At 60.2% G+C, this 17371-nt stretch overlaps 2 protein-coding genes across 4 annotated transcripts in view; one reads left to right on the forward strand and one right to left on the reverse strand.

Moving 5' to 3' along the window:
* AP3D1 (adaptor related protein complex 3 subunit delta 1) overlaps positions 1 to 3482 on the reverse strand; it is a 42537-nt gene extending 39055 nt beyond the window's left edge. For all 3 annotated transcript variants that reach the window (XM_086477428.1, XM_086477426.1, XM_086477427.1), the window contains exon 1: positions 3387 to 3482. In XM_086477428.1, the coding sequence (XP_086333554.1) occupies positions 3387 to 3482 (96 nt within the window). The remainder of the gene's footprint in view (positions 1 to 3386) is intronic.
* A 13397-nt stretch (positions 3483 to 16879) lies between these two features.
* The window catches only part of DOT1L (DOT1 like histone lysine methyltransferase), a 66935-nt gene continuing 66443 nt past the window's right edge, over positions 16880 to 17371 (forward strand). Inside the window, exon 1 of the mRNA XM_086477711.1 lies at positions 16880 to 16960. Coding sequence (XP_086333837.1) covers positions 16880 to 16960 — 81 coding nt within the window. The remainder of the gene's footprint in view (positions 16961 to 17371) is intronic.

The raw sequence follows: 17371 nt of genomic DNA on the forward strand, positions 1-17371 counted from the left end.
TTACTTCGCAGAAGGATGACACAGCTCCAATTTTCCCTGGAAGACTGGAAAATAGACAGAGTACGTCTGCACAGAAAAGTGACTGTTAACTAACTCCTATCCCTTACCCTTCATCCTTACAGAAGACCATCGTTTCAGCATTTTAAACTCAAAATAAATGGGTCAGCTTTGGATACAGACAGAAACTAAAACGAAAATGGCCTCTGACAGGTAATTAAGCACTCTGCAGCAAGGATGTGAGCTAAATTGCAGCCTCCAGTACCCTCTCAGTTCCTCTAGTAAGCTGAGGAGGACACTTAAAATTTATTGGAAGAGAGCTGGTGGTGCTCCATTTACTTCACAAGCCTTGGGGTACGGGCTTTCGAGTCCCAGCAATACAGGATGAACATAGAACCATCAAGCAAGAATGCAGCAGGTCTGTTGAAAAGCTGAACTGAGAAACCCACGGCTGAACCAAGGTGCCAACCATTTGGAGCATCCTGCACTACAAACACATCCTCAATGCGTCAGTGAAACACCAGACACACTTGCTTCTGACGGCACCTACGGAGGAATTGGAAAGGAACAAATCTTACTAACTCCTACCCACCAGGAGAGGCTGCCCAAAAAGATGAGAGGGGAAAAAGTGATGGCAGAATGTCTGTATGATTAAATTCCAAAAGATGAGAACCAACACACACAACAAAAATTAACCCTCTGCAAAAAGCAGAATCAGAAGTCAAAGCAATAATCACACTTTCATTGCTTTCCATGTCATTTTTGTTTAACGACCACCGTACCTCCTTTCCAGGGACATCTCTTTCATGGAGCCGTTCTTGTTGAGCTGAGATCAACAGCCAACATCCTCGCCACCAAAGCATGCTGCTGTTTGTTTTAAATAAATTTGCTCTTCTGAATAGGACAGAGCGTGTGTCTTAAACTTAGACACTTGAGACAGACAAATGCTGGTTGAACAATTACATCCAGTGTTGAAGCAACATTTAACAGACACAGTGAACAATGGAAGCACTGTAGGAAAAGGAGGAAGAATTTTTGCAACTACTTCCTCTAAAATACTATTCTGATTTTGCAACATCACCTGAAAATGAGCAAACATCCATGACCACTGCCTGGGAAGCACCAAATCAACGCCCAGTGTCTTAACAGCAGAAGGTTTACAGCCCTCTTCAGCTAACTAAGCCAGGAAAAGGAACAGCCCTGTGCTGTTTGCAGCCACTCTATGTCATAAAGTAAAATCTTTGAAGGATTTCAAAACAGTCTATGCTACAGAAGACACCCATTTCATCAGTGCACTGTCTACTGATCAGCTGAACACATCCTGAAGTTTGGCTTTTAATTTTTGCTATGTGCATGAGGATATAAAAAGGAACTATCCCACAGTTATCTATTTATAATCTCACAACTTGTATTTCAAGCTGAAGAGCTACCATCGTTTAAAATACTATCATGCTACAGTCCAACTATTTTAACTGACATCAGCCTCTTACAGTAAGAGATAACACATTTGCTCTGACCTCACTGAATCCCACGGAGTGTGTGTACCCAGATGACAACTTCCTTCACATAACACAGAGCCCTACAAAACTGTATGAGGAGTATTTTTTTCCTAACTTCAAAGGAGATCAAAGCCAATACATTTTAACAACTTCTTGTCACAGAGTAAGAACAAACTTGGTGTGGCTTATAGTGCACAGGAACTTGTTCATCCTGACAGTGCAACAGCACTCATGCTCTTTATGAAGTCCTGGAAAAGTGGCTATTTGTCACAAAATTATTTTAGAACTGAGAACAGTATGTTCAACCCTCCTCAAAGAGGGCTGGTGCCACAAAGGCCTGGACCAGCCTGGACCTTCGTCAGAGGGATCCTCAGAGGTCTGACAGCTGAAGGAACATTTTCTGTCCTACGCACAAAAGAATAAAGTGTGTTTACAAAGAGCAGCATAGCATACAAACCGGGCCCCAGCACGTTATGGGGAATCACTGTTCACCTGTTCCAGCTTTGAATACACCACATTAAGTGTCCAAGTAAACATGCTCGTTACGCTTCTCCATGCAGCTTCCCACGTTTTGCAGGGCACTGCACACTTCGTAACAGCACTACCTTCCTCTGTCACCGAACCAATACCCGTAAAGTTAAAGTATACTAAAATAAAAAAGTAAGTTTCCCAGATATCATCCCTAACAAACACCACCTTGTCCTGTGCACAACAGGCTCAAAAGTCGTTTGAGCATTCAAGTGGTTTTAGAAGTTGAATTTTGTGTTTCAGTCCAACAGTGCCAGTAAAGAAGATTATAGCAAGAGTTCCAATTAAATTAGTTTTTCAACTTAAATATTTTATTTAGTTACACAATTACAGACTTTCCAGATACTTTTCGCTACTGATACCATTTGTATATTGTACTCTTACAAAGAGACACTATAGTCTACAAATACTTTTAGCCTGTCACTGACTCCACAGCAACTCTCTGATATTCCAGCAAAGCACAACTGTTAGCCCATTCATAAGAAAGCTTCTAAAGCCATGACTACTTACTTGAAGATGAACATAAATGATATCCTTCGTGTCCGTTACTTCCCAATTAACATGTGACACTTCAACGTGGAAAGCCTCACATAACATGTTCCTGATGACTAATTATTTCACCTATACTAATTTCCTGATCACATGCCTCTAATACAAGGGAGCATAACAGCCCAGCACATCCAACTGCTTTCCACGTACAAAAGAAAATACACTGTAGTCACAAGGTATACAACTTGAATAATTTGAAAGCTGAATTATGACTGAACTCAGCTTTCCTGTATATCTGCTTCACAATAAAGAAGATATAGTTGACTATAGTAGTTGCCTGTAGTGCAGTAAGAACGAATTCCCGGCAGGTTTTTTTTTTATATATATATATATATATATATATACACGCATCTATCAGGGATCTCAGCACCACAGCAGCACACTAAATGGGAAAGCCAGTACCAAGAGTGACCCTCCTTATCCTCCTCTTCAACTCATTCTCCCCCAATCCTTGCCCGTTCTCCCACAGACTCTCCCTTTTGGCCTACATCCCAGCGTCATCTTCCTCGTTTTGATTCCTGCTTCCACCTTCCCCAAACCAACATCCCCTTTCCAGGGCGGCCGACCCCCGCCTGCCTCTGGGCCTGGCGCAGCCGCCCCTGCGGGGAGCGGGGTGGAGGCAGGCTCCCACCCTCCCCGACCCCCGGGAGGGGCAGGACCTGACTGGCAAACGGGTGACAGCCAGCACGGAGGGACGAGGCGAGCCAGCCCCAGCTGGGAGGCCCAGTCCGGAGCGAAGGGGAGCCGGCCACGCCGGGACGCGCCGAGGGAAGCCAGCAGAGCCCCTCAGCGGCGGGGGCCGGGTCCGCTCACCTCGTCCTCCTTGTGATTGCGGATTCCGCGCACCAGGTCCTGCAGGTTCTTGTCAAACATGCGGTCGATGCTGCCCTTCACCATCTTCAGCGCCATGGCGGCGGCGGCAGCGGGGCCGGGCCGGGCCGCGGGGCCTGCGCTCGGGGCTGAGGGGCCGGGCCCAGCCGGAGGGAGACCGCCGCGGCTCCTGCTACCGCTAGAGCCGGGTGAGACCAGCAGGCCCGGGCCGCTCACATGCCGGGCGGGGAGGCGGGGGGCACGGACGGTGCTGGCCCCCGGCGCGGCGCGGCACAGGGCGGGCAGCAGGCAGGGGCGGCCCCAAGCCCCAACTCCGGCCTCCGCTCGGCCTCCCAGCGCCTGACAAAATGGCGGCCGGTCAGCTGAGGGCTCGGCCCCGCCTCCATCCGCCTAACCACGCCCCCGCGCCCGCCCCAACCGCGCCCGCCCGCCTCTCCGCTCTCCAGCCCCGCCCATTCCGCGCTAGGCCACGCCCATCCCCGCCCTGCCCGCGCCCGCCAGCGCCAGCCGCGTCACTGCCGCCGCTAAGCCCGCCCCCGACGCCCCGCCCAGCGCCTGGCCACGCCCCTGCCGGGCTCTCCCGTGGGTCCCACGTGGCGGGGGGGGGGGGGAGCGGGCGGCGGGGACACGCGTGGGGCCGGGGTTCCCCTGCCCGTGGGTGTCCTTAGCGCCTGCGCAACCGACAGAGCCAAATTTTTGGCCGTGTCCCTCGTGGGGACGCAACTCCACCGGCTGCTGCAGCCCAGGCACCGGCTGCCGCCACCCCATGGGGGAGCCAGCGCCAACCCCCGTGGCCACGCACAGTCCCCAACACTGGTGGTGGCTCGGGCAGCTGCATAAATAGAGTCGCCTGTTTCCCTGGGGTGACAAGTGCCAGTGTGGGAGAGCTGTGATGGGTGGTGGGTGACAATGACGGGTGGTGGGTGACGGGTGATGGGTGACAGTGACGGATGATGGGTGACAGCCAGGCGGGCACGGAGTGGGCAGCAGCTTTCCTACGGCCGCAGCTCATCCTCTACCCACGGGCCAAACACCCACATCATCCCCGTGCGTAAGTCTGCCTGGGGGGCGACGTGTCCCACGGCGGGTGGGTGGTGCCCTGGAACAGGAGGGAGAAAAGAAAACGCAGAGGAGCCACTTTCCCAACCCACCTTCACCTCCAGAGCGGGATTCCAGCACCTGGGAAAGGAGAGGAATAAACGGAAAGGAGCTTTCAGACAAAAAGGAGATGTGACCTTGCCAGGATCTACCGGGGCTTTTGAGCCGCTTTATGACGGGGAGAAGGAAAAGGATTTCTGTTTGCTTCGGCTGTTTTTCCCTTCTGTTCTCTGTCTTCAGATTCTGACTTACAGCTTGGTTTTTTGGACCCTGGCAGGAGAATGGAGCCCCCGGGTTTGTTTTAGTTTTATTCAGAAATAACTGATAACACATCAGCCCCTACGCGCTGGGTTTCCCTTTTGGAGGGACAAGTCAAAGGGTAAGAGTTAGGTTTGTAGGAGTCCTTGTGGTGTGGTAACATCCAGGATGAGGCGGTGGGTTGAGAAGGGGTGGCCATGCCCACCCGCGCTGCTGCTGTCCCCTGCCACTGTCCCCCTGCCTCTGCTGGTGTGCCAGCGCCGCTCTCCAAGGGGCTCCACCAAAAACCTTGTGGAAAGCCCTGGTTTTAACCCAGACCCTTTCAGCAGCACAGCTGGAGGCCAGGCCCACACGCCGTCACACTGTCACATTGTCACACCTGCAGGACAGGACCAGGCGTGGAAGTTACAACAGATGCAACACCACAACGGACTTCCCCACCACCACTAACGAGCCCCGCGCTGCAGTAGCGCCTCCGAGCAGGGTGCCGGGGACTCAGCGTGTGGGGAAAGTCTCTTACAGATGAATTTGGACCCAGGACTCGATCCCCCCAGATCGAGTTTCCAAGGATTTCTCCTCCTGGGGTGGCCTGGCTTGGTTCAGCCTTAAAAATTTGGGGCAGTAATGACTTTTTCACTCTTTCTCCTCCAAACCCTGGCTGTTTTGAAATTCCCTTATGATCACCCTTAACTAAGAGCATGGCTCTAGCCCTAATCCTTGCCATGGGTATTATCTAAAGCCCTTAAAATTCTCAGCTTCTTGCCTCTTATGGTTTTTACAGCTTGGATTATTATTTTTTTTTAATAAATAACGCCACCTCCTGTTTTTGCTGTTGTAATTTCACAGGCGGCTTTCTTAGGGAAGGAATTTTCCCACTTGTAGCTGCATCTCCTGCCGCTGGCAGCTGAGCTCCCTAAGGGAAGCTGTGCCATGGGAGAGCTCCAGCAATCGGCCACCGAGTCCCAGTGTCAGTGGGAAAAGCCCTGGCCATTGAATCCCTGATGGAGCTGGACCTGAGCTGCCCAGTTCAGGGCCTGCCCCTTTTTTTTCCCCAAAGGCAGCATTTCTGTGAGTTTTCTCGCTATCTTGTGGGTCTCCCTGTCCCGGCACTTGGCATGCTCCACGGGTTTCGCTGCCCAGACTCCATCGCAACGAAGTCTAACGAGGTTTGGCTTGCATTATGTTAATTGCTGTTTGCATGTAAACTGGTGTGGGGGAAAGAAACATGAAACTGGTGTGATTCAGCCTCCAAGGGCAAAAATAGGCTTTTCTACAAAAGCTGGACTCAGGCTGGGCTCCAGCAACTGCTGCAGCACGGGACTGACCTCAGGACTGTGATACTGGACTGGCCAGGTCTGGCGTCACTGGTCCCAGGGCCACGTAGCTCCACTGTCCCATCCCCAAATTGGGGGCAGACGTGGGCAGGGTTCACCCAGTGCCCAGCCGAGGCCAAAGGCTGCGGCAGCCTGGGCACAGCCGGCTCTTCTGGCTACCAGGTGTCGTGGTGCCACTGCCCTGTGGCACGTCCCTGCCCCTCGCTGCTGGCCCAGGCACAATTGGGCAATGGGTGCCTGAGCTGGGGTGATGGGTGCCCATGTTGGGTTGCCCGTGCTAGGGTGCCCCTGTTAGGGTGACCGTGCTGGGGTACCCACACGGAGGTGCCCCCTGTTGGGGTGCCCATGACGAGGTGCTCGTGACAGGATGCCTGTGACAACGTGCCTGTGTTCAGGTGACTTTGCTGGGGTGCCCCACGTTGGGGTGTCCTTGATGGGATGACTGTGCCAGGGTGCCCTGTCCCCAGGTGACCATACTGGGGTGCCCATGTCAGTGTGGCCGTGCCAGGGTGCCCATACTGGGGTGCCCCACGTTGCGGTCCCCATGCTGGGGTGCCCGTGACAGCATGCCCACGGTGGGGTGCCCGTTTTGGGATGCCCATGCTTCAGTGCCCAATACCTGGGTGCCCATATTGGGGTGACCTGTCTTGGGGTGCCTGCTTTGGGGTCCCCTTGCCGGGATGCCCGTGCCGGGGTGCCCATATTGGGGTGCCCGTGCCGGGGTGCCCGTGTTGCTCCGCCGTCTCCCGCTTGGCCCCCGCGAGGTGGCGCCGGTGGCCCGGGAGAGCCGCGGGGGGGTGGGGACGACACGGGACCGACGGACACGGTGGGACCTGCCTGGGGTGGGGGACCCGCGTGGGGTGTCCCGTGTCGGGGGGGGGGGGCAGGGAGTGATCCACCTTTGGGCGGTGGGTGCCCCGTGTTTTAGGTGATGGGTGCCCTGTGTTTGGGTGCAGGTGATGGGTGCCTCATGTTTTAGGTGATGGGTGCCCTGTGTTTGGGTGGAGGCGATGGGTGCCCCGTGTTCTAGGTGATGGGTGCCCTGTACTGGGGTGGAGGTGATGAGTGTCCCGTGTTTTAGGTGCTGGGTGCCTTGTGTTTGGGTGGAGGTGATGGGTGACCCGTGTTTGGCTGATGGGTGCCCTGTACTGGGGTGGAGGTGATGGTTGTCCCATGTTTTAGGTGCTGGGTGCCCTGTGTTTGGGTGGAGGCAATGGGTGCCCCGTGTTTTAGGTGCTGGGTGCCTTGTGTTTGGGTGGAGGTGATGGGTGCCCCGTGTTTGGGTGATGGGTGCTCATGTTTGGGTGACAGGTGTCCCATGTTCAGGTCACCCATATTAGGGCGTGGGTGATGGGTGCCCCGTGTTTGGCTGATGGGTGAGCTGTGGGGTGGGGTGTGGGGGCAGCTGGTGTCCCCGTGGGCCAGGCACGGAGCAGGGCACCCGGCCAGCCGGCACTGCGGGGACAACAGACCCATTCAGGCGGCTGCATGTGCTGCGGCTGCTTTCGGCTGCTCCGGGCCCTGCGGCGGGTGACTCGGGTCTGGCACCACGCGGCACGCACAGCCGACACAGCCCCCTCACCCCCCACCCTCCCAGTGCCTTTGTCCCTTCATGATCCCCTCTGAAACGGGGGCGCAGAGCAGGACGCAGCGGGGATGCTGCTGTGCGGGAGCGGGGATGGAGCCCAAGGGTTAAATACCGTGGCGTCGTGCTCAAAAATGCCACCTCTGTCTGATTCCTCACTTGAAATCGGTTGCAAACGATGCCAGGCTGGAGCGGGCACAACCTGGCATGCTGGAGACTGGGGAGAGCCCACTGGACTGTGTGGAAATTGGTGCTGGGTGCCCTCAGCCCCGGCTGTTTCGTGCTGGGGCCAGGGAGGGCAGGGGGTGCTGAGCCCAGCCAAGAGGCGCGTTGGGGACAAAAGCTGCCCAGCTGCTTGAGCCAGCTCCGAGCTGGGAGCAAAACAGGGTGACCGAGGCGGGAGGCAGCTGCAGGGACCTGCCCCCCCACCCCCCAGCCCTCCCGTGGGACCTGGTTTGGCTTCTCTGTCCCCACGCAGGGTCGTGGCTGTGCCAGGCGCTGGGACAGGGCAAAGGGACCCGCACCGGTGCTGGATCCCCGCACAGATCCCGTGGCCCCGGGAGCTCTCGGCAGCGTGGGGTTTGCAAACGCAGGTCAGGGCCGCAGCGCTGGGTGATTCAAGCTCCAGCAGAGCCTAAAATTGGGCTCAGAGTGGGAAAACTGGGGTTGTTTTTCCGTGGCAAAGCAGAGCTCTTACAGAAACCCCCCAGGGCAGGGCAGGAGGGAGCTGGGATGGGTTTCCCTGACTCCAGGCTGTGCCAGGGGGGTTCAGCAGCCCAGCGGCCCCTGAGCAAACCCCAGTCCAGCTCCACGATGCCGTTGCCCTCGGTCCGCAGCAGCAGTGCCAGCGCTCTTGCAGAACTGGGTTTTCCAACAACAACGGAGCAAGCCGGCATGAATGGGCACATGCACGCACCGGGGAGATGCCTGGTCCCCAGATTTTCAGGGGCCACACGTGCTGGAGCATCCTGCGCTCAGAGTGGAGGCGAGAGCCACCATTTTGTGCTGGCACGTTTCCCTTCGCAGTCAAGGGAAACCCCTTTGGGGTTTTAACCCCAGCCCAGGCGGGTTTGGGCTTTCCCAAGACGTCTGGCCGTGCCGCTCCTCGCCCACTTGGTTAATCCCCCACCCGTGTGGTGCAGCAGCGCCTGGGGCCACTCTCACCCCCACGTCCCGCCGCAGCCCGGCTCCTGGCAGGGTCCGGGTGCTGCCGCACGGTGACTCACCGGCACATGGGCGAGCCCACATGGCCGCGGCAGCCCACGAGCACGAAGCCTGGGCACGGCTTCGGTTCAGAGGCGCCTTCCTTCAGGCTGCCCAGGGCGGAGGCACAGAGCCTGGGGAAGGTTGTGATGGGAGTGGGGGAAGTTTCCCTCCTGCCTGTCCTCCCAGTGCCCAGCCCAGCCTGGCGGTGATCCCCCAAGGGAGCAGGATCCCAGGGCTGCGGGGCAGAGTCCTTAATCCCAGGAGTGTGGTTCTGCCCTAAAAGGCAGCGGAAAAGGGAAAGCTCGGTGGGGCTGCTGGAGCCCGAGGGGATGGGGACTGAGGGGACAGTTGGGACACGGGGTTTGCTTGCAGCCAGGGTGGTGCCCAGGGAAGGGCAGCAGGAGGGGACGGGCTCAGCGATGCCCCAGTGCACACATGAGACGTGGTGTTTGCTGTGTGGAGGGGAGACCTGGGAGGGGGTTGCATCCCATCAGCCCCAGTGCTTCCCCCAGCCCATACTGGCTCCCACTGGGGGTCCTCCTGGCTGGCCGTGCAACCCTCTGCACCCCTCGGGCCGAAAAGTGCCGAGGCAGCCGCGGCACCTGCAGGGATGGACAGTGGGTTCCCTACGGCCCCAGCAGCGGGAACGCTGGGGACAGGCACCGCAGCCCGTGTGGGGCGTGTGGCTGTCACGGCAAGGGGAACGCAGCTCTGCAGGGCACCGTGCGCCCGGCCACGCCGGAGAGGTGATCGGTTTGGGCTTGCTCCAGCGGCAACGCCCTGTTAACTGAGGTGGGGTTTGGGTCTGGCCCAGGGGAGCCGAGCAGAGCCGGCGACTTGGCCGACATCGGCTGAGCCCGATGCAGCAGCAGCCTGACAGTCCCCTTGGCTTTTCCATCCTGTTCCCTGGTGAATTTGGGGCTCTGGCTCCTGATGTACAGTGCTCCCATTGTTGGGCAAGGGTGGTTCCAGCAGTGGTAGCCACCTCATTGGCGAGAAAAGCCCCCAAACTGGGCTCAAACAGACCAGTTTCCAGGACCAGACTGGGAACATTCGTGAACAAAAAGGGCTTCATCCCACCCAGACCTTTGTCAGCACCAGCATGGCCTCGGTGCCTCTTGCCCACCCATGTCCCTGGCATTAACCCCGCTTCTGCATCCCGAGAGGAAACTGTTGCATCATTTTGTTGTTGTGGCAACTGCAGCCGGAGCATCCCTGGAGAGATTTGGCCCTGGGAGCTGCTGGGACAGATGGGAAGGACAGATGCTGCTCCATCATGTGGAAGGCAACTCCCCAGCACGACGCAGGATTGACCCCGGGAAATTAAAATGGTGCTTGGAAAATCGCACGTGGGCCATTTTGCAAGGAGGGGAAGGGAAGCTCTGAGCAGTCGGGCTTGCGTTCGTGTCGTCAAACGTCCCACCTTATTTCACGGGGCCATCGAAAGGCTAACGGGGGACCGAGATGTGCAATTCCAGCTGGGGTTAAACGGCTTAACTGCTCTGTGAAACGAGCTGTGCAACGGGAGCCATTTGCAGAGCCCGAGTTTTATTGGTTCTACCACGAAACAGTGAACAGAGCTTGGCCGCACTCCAGGCTTCAGGGGGAGAGCAGGAAAAACCACGGACCACGAAGGGCACCATGAACCAGCACCCAGGGGAGCCCGAATTAGAAATAAACAGAGATATGTGGGCACTCAGAATGAGGGGAGGCTTTGGCAGGGCTGGGGCATGAAATCAGGGAGCTGGTGTCAGAGCAGGGAGCTGCCCCTGTCCCCCAGGGCTCTGGACCACCAGTGTCCTGCTCCACCATTGCTACAGGGGCAAATGGACAAGGCTCTGGTTGGAATATTTAATCTGATGGGAACAGACTCGCCCGCATTAACCTGCCTCATGATCTAACTTGTTATGTGAACTAAATTGGGTCAATACTCGAGATGAGACATCGCTAAAAAGGCAAGTTTCTGGAGAAGCTGATGTGCACCTCAAGCCCCCGCGCTCCCCCCGGCCCCCACACCAAGGCCAAGCTCTTGCCCCACCAGCGCCGTGTGGGCCGTGAGGGTCGATGCGCCCACCAGAGCGGCAGCGTGCCGCTGCGGGGAGCCGATCCCGCAGCCCCGAGGGGAACACCGCCAGCGTGGGAGTGAGCTCAGGAGAGATGCCTTTGCACGTGGCTTGTGCAGGGCGTGCTCGGAAGCATCACTTGTGCAAGACGTCCTTGGTGCATCAACGCCCTCCCTGCATCCCCCATGCCCGCAGGAGCCAGGACCCCGGTTCCACCCACTACCTGCCCCTGGGGGGTTCCCCTGCTGGGGCCTGGGCTGCTGTGGGGGAGCAGAGGTGGGACGCAGGAGCAGTGGGGCAGAAGGGGCTTCCCTGTTCCTCCTTCCATCAAACCTCGTTTACCTGGTGTTGGCAAAAAAAAAAAAATCCAGCTCTGAATCGCGCCGGCACGGAGCCAGGAGCTGCAGGATGCAGCGCTCCCCCCCTGCAAACCTCTGCACCAGCAAAATCCAACAGCTGCTGATTTCGAAGCCGGTCTTGTGACTCTGGAGCGGGAGATGCTGCAAGTCACTGCCTGATGCCCCTGAAAAATCATCAGCCTGAGGAGCACCGGCAGCACCCGGTGGGTCCTGCTGCAGTGAAGAGCCAAGCTGCAGGTAAGCACGGGGGGCAAGCAGGCAAACAAGACCCAGAAAAGCAAAATTTCAGAGCTGTCCAAGGCAGCAGAGCAGCTCTCACCTCTCGGGGGGCTGCTCCTGTCTCTTGGGGGCCAGTTCAGCTCCCTGAACCGGCATAAATCAAACCCTTGCCCTTGCTCACTTCCCTCTCTTTGCCCGGATGGAAAATTCAGAGAAATCAGTGAGAAAAGGACTTTCTGGTTAGGGCAGGCGTTTCAAAAATGACCCGCTCTCCGCTACCTGCCAGAAGACATCAGCGCTGGCGCTGAAGCACCACACGGCAGCCAGATGGCCGGGCGCAGGCTGGATCCGCCCGGGAAACCCTCGTAGCTTCGATTACTCTTTATTAGCAGCCCAGGAGCCTGCTTGGGCCACACAAGGACTACGACGACAAACTGATTAAAGGCCAACCTAACGAACTCAAAGAGAATTCTTTAAACGGAGCCTGCTGTGCCTTGGAGAACTCCTGCCATGTCTATTTATTTAAATTTAATGGAATTTTTGTGGTAAGCTAATTAAATATGAATTGATTATTTAAGAGGCAGTCAGAGCAGTTTAAGCACTGCTGACTTGATGATTTTAGTGTTTTCTTTAGAAAAGCGTTCCCAGTTATGTAGCTTTCTGCACGTACGGACATTTAAGGGGGAAAGAAAGGCTACAATGAGAAGAGCGGCCGAGTTTGGACCCGGGCTTGGAGGCGTTTCTGGATGAGGGAGCAACCTGCCGTGGGGACAGGAGCAGGGGCATGTCCCAGCCCGAGGCCTCTGTTGCAGGGCTGCGCCCTCGCCTCCAGCAAACGGCTGCTCACCTCAGCCAAAGGCAGTGATTCTTCTGTCAAGAAATGCAGGTGTTAAATAATGCACAAAATACCCCGCCAGGAAATATCCCGCGCTGGCACGTGGCAGCTCCGGGACGTGTTTCAGGCGCGGTGCATCCCCCCGCCCTCCCACGCTGCGGCGCTGGGAGCTGGAGCACGACAACCGCAGGCTGTGACCCCAACCACGATGCTGGTTTTCAGCCCAAATATTGGACACCCCCATGCGTCACCGAGGCGGAGGGAGCAGGATCCTGAAGGACTTTGCAGACGCCTGCTGAACATGGGTGGCTTTGCCCGGCCCCGCAGCCGCAGCCCAGCGCAGGAGGAGAGCGGAGGCGATCGCACCGAAGCAGGAGCACCGCGCGCTGGTGCCCAAGCTCGGCTCCATGGCAGGCGGCCCCCAACCTGCCCAGCGTGTTTGCGGCTGACCCACATCCTCTCCATCAGGATAAAAGGAAGATGAGATTAATAAGCTGGAGGACAACAGCCAGAAGAGACAGATGGCAAAAGCATCCCGCCACGAGCCGTGTTTCCCTATCTTTGGCTGGGAAAGTGAGAAACCAAGCGTGGGTGTTACCAGCCCCACGCCTGCATCGCAGGGCAGCAGCTCCCAGCACAACTTCCACCGCCAGTTTGATGGGGAAAGGCTGGTTTTCCTTCCAGGAGCTGTCTGGCTCCGCTGCACCCGGCTGCAGGTCAGGCTGCACCATGGAGCCCGGGCTCGCCGATGCTCAACCGGGCTGTGGGTGCCTCCTCGGGACGCTCCTGCCCCGCAGGGGTGCTCGTCCCCAGCAGAACCAGGCTCACAGCTGCTCTTCCAGCCCTCAAATGGAAACCAGCTCCCGGTGCGGCATGGCTGGCCCCTGGCCCCATCCAGCAGTGGGATGTGAGCGGAGACAAGCAGTGAAGGCATGGGTGCTGCAGTGGCGCTGGGTGCTCGTCCCTTGGGGTCACCCACTGCTGAGCTGGGGGCTGGAGAGCCCCGACATGCTGGGTGTTGCAGCCTGGTGATGCGCCGGTGTGCCACGGGCTGAAAAACCACTTAAAAATCACCTGCTGGGAAGATACCGGCTGCTTTCCAGTGACAGAGGAGCAAGTGGCTGCAGGGCTCCGAACCGACCTGAGGGTGCGGGTGCTGCACCCACAAGAGCTCCGGGCGCACCGACACCACCCGCCTGGAAACCCCTTCACCGGAGCGAGGACGGTGACGCTCAAGCTGTCGTGATGCAGCCATGGCAGCTCTCCCCGGTCCTGCTTCAACCTTCGGCGTGGACCTGTCTCACGCCCGCGTGCCCCAGAGGGACCCCGGGGCTCTGGGGGCACCCACATGCACTGCGAGCAGCCAGCATCTCCGCAGACGGTGGCCAAGCCATCGGTGGGTGTCAGTGTGCACCGTCCCTTTGCCAAGGTGCAAGCGTTGGGTGAGGTGACCCCCGTGTCACCGGCAAGTGGGACGCCTGCATCGCCCGCCACGGCGGCGCCTGCCCGCGCTCCCAGCCCTGCAGCGCTTGCAAAGCCGCAGCCGACTTGGGGGAGCTGCAGGCGGCATCGGCAGCGTTTCCTTCCCCGCAACCGGAGGAGCCCCGGGAGCAGGAGGCCCCTCGGTCCCAGCTTGCTGTGGGGCCGTGTCCCCGCTGCATGTGGGGACGGTGCTCCGGGGCTCTGCCAGCAGCAGGTAGGAGCCAGCGCCTGCGCCCCACAGCAGGGTGGCAGGACCCCCAGATGTCCCTGCATCCCAGGGCAGTGTGGCACAGCAGGGTGGCACGGCCCTCAAACGTCCCTGCACCCCAGGGCAGGTTGGCAGGACCCCCAAGATGTCCCTGCACCCCAGGGCACCCGTATGTCCCGAAATAAATGAAATTAGCACCCCAAAAGGCTGCAAGGGGGAAAGCTCCAGGCCTGATTTTATCACTCAGCTCCCAGCCCAGCTGGGCACCTATAGAGATGCAAACTGGTGTCATTCAGCTCCCACCACCCCAGGACACTGCAGAGCTGCAGGACAGTGTCACTCAGCTCCCATGGGGGGACACCAGCCCTCACCCAGGCCACCACCCGCCTCCCTCCGTGCCCAGCGCCCTGGTCAGGCAGCCCAGGCGGGTGCAGAGCCCCAGTCCCGTGCTGGGTGCGCTTAGTCCTGCTACTGGGTTACACCGTGTCGTAAGGCTGTGGTTGCCGGCACCGCAGCTCCCCGGCCCCCACTGCTCCTCTCTGCACCCGGGGCAGCACCGGCACTTTCTGCGCTCGGCGTCAGCAGCCGATGGGCCCCGTCCCCGCTGGAAGATGCACCGATGTGCACGCCGCGGTGCTGCCTCGGTGCAAGGCTGCAGCTCGGCTTCGCCAGGGGTTCCCGATCCCCCATCCCAGTAAAGCTCCCACTCAATGTGTGGAGCCCCTCGCACCAGCCTGGCACGCTTGCCCACGTGCCACGGGAAGTCCCCAGCCGCATCACCCGCATGCAGCACACGTGCCACGCGCTGTGACCTTGTGGCGCTGTGCAGAGCTCACACCGTCGCTTGGTGTGCAGACTTTGCACCAGCAGCCACGAGGCACGTGGGTCCGTTCCATCGTTTTAGTGAACCGTGCACACGCTGTGCCGTCACACGGGGCGCTCCAGCCTTGCACGGCCACCTGAATGCGGTGTGCCAGCCCCGTGCCATCACGTGGAGGCTGCCAGCCTTGCACCATCGCACGGGGCACTCCAGTGCTGCCAGCCTTGCACGGCCACCTGGGTGCTGCGTGCCAGCCTTGCACTGTCACACGGTGTTCCAGCCTTGCACGACTACCTGACCACAGCGCTCCAGCATTGCACGCCCGGTGCCAGGCTTGCACCATCACATGGGGTGCTCCAGCCTTGCACGGCCACCCGAGTCTTGTGCTGTTGCACACGTGCAGCACCAGAGCCTCGTCCTGTCGCCTGTGCAATGTGCCGGCTGGGTCACACGACGGTTCCAGCCTTGCACAACTACTTGACTGCAGCGCTCCAGCCTTGCACGCCCTGTGCCAGCCTTGCACTGTCACACAAGTGCTCCAGCCTTGCACACTCCGTGCCAGCCTTGCACCATCACACGGGGCGCGCCAGCCTTGCACAGCCACCTGAGTGCTGCATGCCATCCATGCACCGTCACACGGTGTTCCAGCCTTGCACGGCCACTCGAGCCTTGTGCTGTCGCACACGTGCAGCACCGCAGCCTCGTCCTGTCACCTGTGCAATGTGCCGGCTCTGTCACACGAGGGTTCCAGCCTTGCACGACTACCTGGCTGCAGCGCTCCAGCCTTGCACGCCCCATGCCAGCCTTGCACCACCACACGGGGTGCTCCAGCCTTGCACCATCACACGGTGTTCCAGCCTTGCACGGCCACCCGAGCCTTGTGCTGTCGCACACGTGCAGCACCGCAGCCTCGTCCTGTCACCTGTGCAATGTGCCGGCTCTGTCACACGAGGGTTCCAGCCCTGCACGACTACCGGGCTGCAGCGCTCCGGCCTTGCACGCCCCGTGCTGGCCTTGCACCACCACACGGGGTGCTCCAGCCTTGCACCATCACACGAGCGCTCCAGCCTTGCACGGCCACCCGAGCCTTGTGGTGTCGCACACGCGCAGCACTGCAGCCTTGTCCTGTCACCTGTGCAATGTGCCGGCTCTGTCACACGAGGGTTCCAGCCCTGCACGACTACCGGGCTGCAGCGCTCCGGCCTTGCACGCCCCGTGCTGGCCTTGCACCATCACACGAGCGCTCCAGCCTTGCACCACCGCCTCACTGCAGCGCTCCGGCCCCGCGCGCCCCGCGCCAGCCTCGCGCCGTCGCACGGGGCGCTCCAGCCTCGCGCGGCCGCCCCCAGCGCCGCGCGCCAGCCCCGCGCCCTTGCACGCGCGTGGCACCGCAGCCTCGTGCCGCCGCCCGGGTGCAACGTGCCGCCCCCCCCCCCCCGCCCCCCCAGCGCCCGCCCCGCGCCCGGCCCCGCGCGCCGCCCGTCAGCGAGGCGCAGAGCTCACGCGCGGGCGCCCCGCGCCGCCCGCCACACGCCCCCCCCCCCCCCCCTCGGCCCCTCACGCCCCCCGCCGGCGCGCGCGCGCGCGCGGGAGGGGGGGGGAAGCGGGAGCGCGCGCGGGGAGGGCAGCTGAGGACAGGGGGAGGGAGCGCGAGGCCGCGCCCGCCTCCGCCCCCCGCGTCTGGCGCGTCGGTCGGGCCCGGCCCGGCCCGGCCCCGGCGCCTCATTGTGCTTCGCCTCACGCCGGCCCAAGATGGCGGCGGCGCCGGAGAGCCCCGCGAGCCGCTAACGACAATAGAGGGAGGCGAGGGGAGCGGGCGCCCCCGCCGGCACCGGCCTCCCCTCCCCGCCTCTCCCGCCGCGCCCCCCCCCACCCCCCCTCCCGCCCCGCCGCCGCTGCCGCCTCACCTCGCACACGCCCCCGGCCGGGCCCGGCCGCCACACCCCACCCCGGCCGGCCCCTCTAGCATGGTGCGGGGCCGCCGCCGCCTCCTCCTCCGGCTGCCGACATGGGCGAGAGGCTGGAGCTCCGGCTGAAGTCGCCCGTGGGAGCCGAGCCCGCCGTCTATCCCTGGCCGCTGCCCGTCTACGTGAGTATGGCCCCGGCCCGGCACCTGCCCCGCGCCCTGTCAGCGCCGCCCGCTCCCCGGGCCCGGCCACCCGCGGCGGCCCCGCTCAGCCCCGCGGGCCGCCGGCCCCGGCCCCCCTGCCCCGGCCCCTTCCCTTCCCCAGCCCGCCGTGGCTCCCCCCGAGCGCTTTCCGTCACTTGTTAATCAATCTCTTAATGCCTGTCCTTCCTGGGAGCAATTTGCGTTATTTATCTGGTAGCGCTTCCCATGCGGGAGCACCCCCCTAAGAGGCGGGCTGGAGGGTGAGGGGCTGCCGGGCTGGAGCCTGCCGGGCTCCCGGGGTGCTGCTGCTCGCCTGGAAGTCAAATCCCCAATTTCTTATTATAATTGGTTGACTAAACTTAAGGGCGGGGAGGAGGAGGACTGGTTAAT

The sequence above is a fragment of the Leptosomus discolor genome, chromosome 24 (assembly GCF_034619465.1).
Source record: "Leptosomus discolor isolate bLepDis1 chromosome 24, bLepDis1.hap2, whole genome shotgun sequence".
Lineage (NCBI taxonomy): Eukaryota > Metazoa > Chordata > Aves > Leptosomiformes > Leptosomidae > Leptosomus > Leptosomus discolor.